This window comes from Nannospalax galili, unplaced genomic scaffold, assembly GCF_000622305.1.
Source record: "Nannospalax galili isolate Female #2095 unplaced genomic scaffold, S.galili_v1.0 scaffold572, whole genome shotgun sequence".
In the NCBI taxonomy this organism is placed as follows: Eukaryota; Metazoa; Chordata; class Mammalia; order Rodentia; family Spalacidae; genus Nannospalax; species Nannospalax galili.
The window spans coordinates 1,684,310-1,689,753 of NW_008331829.1; the positions used below are offsets into that span (position 1 = coordinate 1,684,310).

At 36.2% G+C, this 5,444-nt stretch overlaps 1 protein-coding gene across 8 annotated transcripts in view; it reads left to right on the forward strand.

Moving 5' to 3' along the window:
* Naaladl2 (N-acetylated alpha-linked acidic dipeptidase like 2) overlaps positions 1-5,444 on the forward strand; it is a 1,296,606-nt gene that overhangs the window by 690,475 nt on the left and 600,687 nt on the right. For all 8 annotated transcript variants that reach the window (XM_029560548.1, XM_029560545.1, XM_029560549.1 and 5 more), the window contains one exon: positions 4,205-4,324. In XM_029560548.1, the coding sequence (XP_029416408.1) occupies positions 4,205-4,324 (120 nt within the window). The remainder of the gene's footprint in view (positions 1-4,204; positions 4,325-5,444) is intronic.

The window sequence follows — 5,444 nt, forward strand, 5'->3', positions numbered from 1 at the left end:
TTCTGACTCATAGAACCCTTATTTTGCCAAAATTAAATCAACAAGATAGAGAAGGGTAGGTAAGTTACAGGTTTTTTTTTCATTTTTTTATTGAGCTTTTGTAATTTCATATAACAGTTCTTAATCCAATTTAGAACCCCTTACCCATCCATGCCTCCCCTGTTCCCCCACTGAACCTCATGTATTCTGTCATTCATGTTAAGTCTCATTTGTTCAGGCATTTGTACCCAAATGTCCCTTAGTGTAAATGCATCCATTTGAGACAGGGTCTCCCTGTAGCCCCAGCTGGACTGGAACCCATTATGTGGACCAGACTGGCCTCAAACTCACAGAGATCTTCCTGCCTCTGCCTCCATGTGCTGGGATTAATGGCATGCACCACCACCCCGGCCTCATTTCACTTTTAATTATTTTAATTCTTATAATGAAGAGACTGAACAAATCAGAGTGCATAAAAGTACCTTGTGTAGGGCTCTGATATGAACTCAGGTGTGCACTATCAACATTTGTAATGTGGAGCATAGATCATCAACATGACTGTACTTGGAGATAATTTCTGCAACAATGTTAAACTAAGTCATAACCCTTTTCTTTGAAACTAGTGTCCTTAGGAGAAGGACTCCAGAAAGCTTGTGAGTACTCTCTATTTCTGATCCCCGCCGCTCTCAACAAAGACTCTAGCTGTGTACAAGCCAGGAATAAAACCTTCATCAGAAACAGAAGTGACCGCCATCTTGATCTTTGAGTTCTCCGCCCCCTGAACTGGTAGAAAATAAACACTTATTGCTTAGACCACCAGCCTTTCGACATTTGTTATGAAACCTGAGGGGCACATGAGCTAATTTGGGGAGGTTCTGGTTTGATGGTTCATGTATGGAAAATGGAATTTGGAATTTTATTTTGTGCGGGGGGGTTGGATGCTGATCAAGTGTCCTCATCTATCACTTGTCACATTACTTTTTGAGACAGAGTCTCACACATTCAGCTGGATGACAGAGACGTGCAGGGCTTGTCCTATATCTGACCTTAGCACTGAAGTTACAGGCTGGGCCTGACACATGGTAAAGACTTATCAAATGTTTTTGTTATTGTTCCTAGGTGCATATGTTTAACAATTCTACAGTTTCACCAATTTAACATTATATTTCTTTATAATAAGGTTGAAATTCTTTCATCAAGTCACTGATAATGTCTTTACTAAAATGATTTAACATTTTATAATACTATTGTTAAACAAAATTTGCTTTCAAATTTCTATTACTTTTGTGTAAAAATTATTGTGACTTATGTCACTTATATTAACAACCATGGAACTGTTGATGTAGGGGATATCACTCTGTTGTGTTTCAGTGTTAATCTTTGTAATCAGTCTCAATGTTAATTTCTTCTACTAAAACATTTGACCATAGACAGAAGGTAATTGTTTTTAGACATCAGTTTTTACAGTGTGTCAATTTCTGGTTTGCAGCATAACTTTGATATAGTTTCCTGCTGGTCAGTGGATGATTTTCTTGCTCCACTGCAGAAATGCAGTGAGATGTTCATTGTAGCAAGGTGTGAAAAGTCAGGCTTGGCATTTCATTATATCTAGGAATATTGATTTGTGCCCAAGAAAAATTCAATATGCTCTCTTGCAGCGATGATTTTCAGTTTGCTTAAAGGTAAATAGGAAAGACTTTCAGAGAAGACCTGACTCAGGTATCCTCAAAAGGCAAGAGATATGATTTTATTATCACCTGCCAAACCATCAGAACACAGAGGCTACTGTAATTATTGATTTTTAAAGGAGAGTCTCGGAGTGCAGAGGCCCAAACAGGTAGATATACTGTTATCTGTGCTGAAGAATATTTTTGTGATAATAAAAACTCCTGACACACTAAAATCTATTGACATGTGATTTTATATAAGATGACTTGAAATATTTAATTGAAGTTACCATAGCTCATTCAAGCAATTGATACCTTCCATCGATATAAATGTTTTTGTGTTATTTGTATTTTTGCCATTTCCGTAACATTCTGATGTATGTAGAAACAGAAAGTCACCACTGGCCTTTGCTTTCTCAAAGCTACAGAATTTCCCTCAGCCTCTTCTAAATATGAAAAGTATGTTCATTAATATGACCAATTGAGTAATAGCCCTGTTTCTGGCGGCTGTCACTGAATCACAAATAATTAGTGTATAGCTTACTAATTTGAAATAAAAAATATGAATTCTCTCATTTTTGCAATGCAATCATTAATGTTATGTGAGCATTTATTTAATCAGACTTTGAAAATCATAGATAAAGAGTTATTTATATGGTAATGGCATCAGCAAACTCAAAAATTATATTAAAGGCACTGATTTAATCACATTTTAATAGGAAGAAAATTATAATGAAAAACTATTCTGACAGAAGCGTTTTTAACAATTATGTTGCTTGGCAAATCCACTTGACATTGGAGCTTTACTTTCCATAGATATTGTATAAGCTGTAATCATTTCAGCAAAAGCCTCAGGAGCCAACAGTGTATGTGAAACAACCGGGAATAAGTTTGGGATGTGTCCCCACATACATGCATTCATATGTGTGCACATATGTATACACACACACACACACACACAAAGTGACAGGCCACTGAAGACATTTTAATAGAGGCAAAAACAGATCACTCTGGAATTTCATCTAGAGAAGGTCATATAAAATTAAACAACAGAGAAACAATTCAGCAAGTAGGTAAGGTTTGACAGAGATCTTGATATACTTACAAAGTCATGATGAATGTAAATTGTCCACTTGATAGAATTTAAGGTCACCTGGAGATAGATGGGCCTCTGGGCATGCTTTGGGATGTATTTGATTGGTTAAGGGGAGAAGACCCACCAATCATGGGTGACACCAACCTGGATGAGTCCTAGATTCTGAGTGAAGAAAGCAAGCAGTAGAGCATCTTCTCTTTGCCTCTTTACTGCAGATGCTCTGTGGCCAGCAGCCTCAAGTCCCTGCTGTCTTAATTCTTCCACCATGATGAGCTGTGCTTTGAACTCTGAACTAAATTAACCCTTCTCCTTTAGCCTCTTTTGTCAGGACATTTTATCACAGTAACAGGAAAAGAAACCAAGACGCTAAGGAACTTTTTCATACCAGAAATGTTTTCCACAACAATTGCATTTATGTGTTTGTATTTGGTATTCATAAGTTCATGAAACAGAATTCTTTTCTCAAAGGAATATTCTATTGAAGTTTGTAGTGTCCGGCCAGCTGAAGTGCTTTAGTTCCAAATAAGAGGGTGGAATCTTAGTGGTCTGTGTTTTTGCTCTCCATTTCTCTGACTCTTTGCACGCTCCAAGGCATGTCTAGAGTGAGCTCTAATTCAAAGCAACACATTCATATTATGGTATACATTAGAACCCATGAGAACAATGACCTTAAGAATAAAATTCATAGAAAACATACTTGAAGAAATCGTTTTGTTTGCTAGGAACATGATTGACAGGTCCTGAGGTCAGAATTTTGCAAGGAAGAGCACACTGAAGGGCCAAAAAGCTCCTCATCGATTGTCCACAAAATCATCAACATTGCATCTGAGAAAAGGAGGACTTTTAAGGGAAGGAAATGTAGACTATAGGACTAGGGATAAGGTGTGGTGGAGTTGTGACTTAGTTATTTGGAACCATATTTTTCAGGGCCTGGAATGCCAGATTTGTACATGGGGCTCCATAGATTGGTACCGCATGCAACACATGGAACCGTCACTCACAGCTGTCAGGTGAACAACTTGAACAGCTGTGGACAATCATTCACATAAAGGTCTTTGTACTTGATAATAATGAAATATTGAATGCTTGCAACCCTGAGATTGATATGCTTATTGCTGAACTTCAAGGACATTAATCTTTAAATGTTTTCTAAAATGACCCAAACTCTAGAAACATGAGCACAAAAATATCCCAACTTTATGGTACCTTAGAGGAATAGATTGAATCTTTAACTTTTGTCGGATGGAGAGAGTGGAACATCAGTGACTCAAACTTTCTCCTAGTGATTGGAGGCATCATATACTCTGATACAAAGAGAAAGATTTGTCATAACTGGGACAGAGTAAGAGATAAAGCAGTTCTCTTTTGATGAATTGAATTATTACAAATAGCTTTGTTCTGTTCATTGGGGAACTGGCGATAGTCTCACTGCAACTCTTTATTCTTCTTTCTCCTCCTTCAGGCTGATGTCATCGATGTGGGTTATGGAACTACAGATGACTTAAAAAGGATCACAAGAATGAAAAATACAACAAATCAAATTGCACTCTTGAAATTAGGAAAATTACCACTGCTTTACAAGGTCAGTCCAAAGACTATTATTGGTGGTAGAGTGAATCACTTCTTTGTGGTCTTTAATCTATGTGCATTTATGGAGTGATGTGTGTGTGTGTGTGTGTGTGTGTGTATGTGTGTGTCAGAGAGAGAGGGGGGGAGAGAGAGAGTGAAATAGAAAGAGACAAAGAGAGACTACAAAGCAAAATGTATATCATAGGGAGGTGGTGTTTACAAAATAGAATAAATTTAAAATTTTATGAAAAGTAAATGGATGTCCTTATTCATTAAGACAGGAAATATTTTAAGTCAGGCATTAGTGAGTTTGTGAGAACTTAATAAAAGGAGCATACCGGGGAGAGAGAGAGAGTGAAAGAGAAAGAGACAAAGAGAGACTACAAAGCAAAATGTATATCATAGGGAGGTGGTGTTTACAAAATAGAATAAATTTAAAATTTTATGAAAAGTAAATGGATGTCCTTATTCATTAAGACAGGAAATATTTTAAGTCAGGCATTAGTGAGTTTGTGAGAACTTAATAAAAGGAGCATACCCTTCACAATAGTCCAAGTCTAAAGTGAAACTCCTAATCTCTTATCAACACTGATTAAATCACCATGTGCTTCCAGTTGGACAAGAATCTGACTGACTTAGACTCCATTGTGATCAATTTTGTCAACTGTGTGACTTCACATGTACTGACCACACTCAGGAATTCAAATAAAATGTAATAGGCTAAGGAGATGTAGAATTTTTATTTATTTCATTTAAATAGAAGTTATTAACATTCATATACTAGATACATTTACATAATTAAACCAGCTCTCAATACTGAATGAAGAGACACCAAAGGAACAGTCTGGGCTGCTGGCCATCACTCCATTGACTTCATGTTTTTTTTTTTATTATTATCTTTCAGGGATGTTCTTTTATTAAATTCATCTGTGATAGTAGACGCCTCACTAGAGTTTTTTAACATAGTCTTAAAGATATAAATGGGCAATGATATTTTTGCTTGATAATATTTCAATGTGTAATAAACGTTTTAAAATAATATTTTGTTACAAAAATTCCTGCTTAAATAATGAATTCTAATTTTTAAAAGGGTGTTAAACACAGTCATAATCAATAATAGAGAAAAACATGAG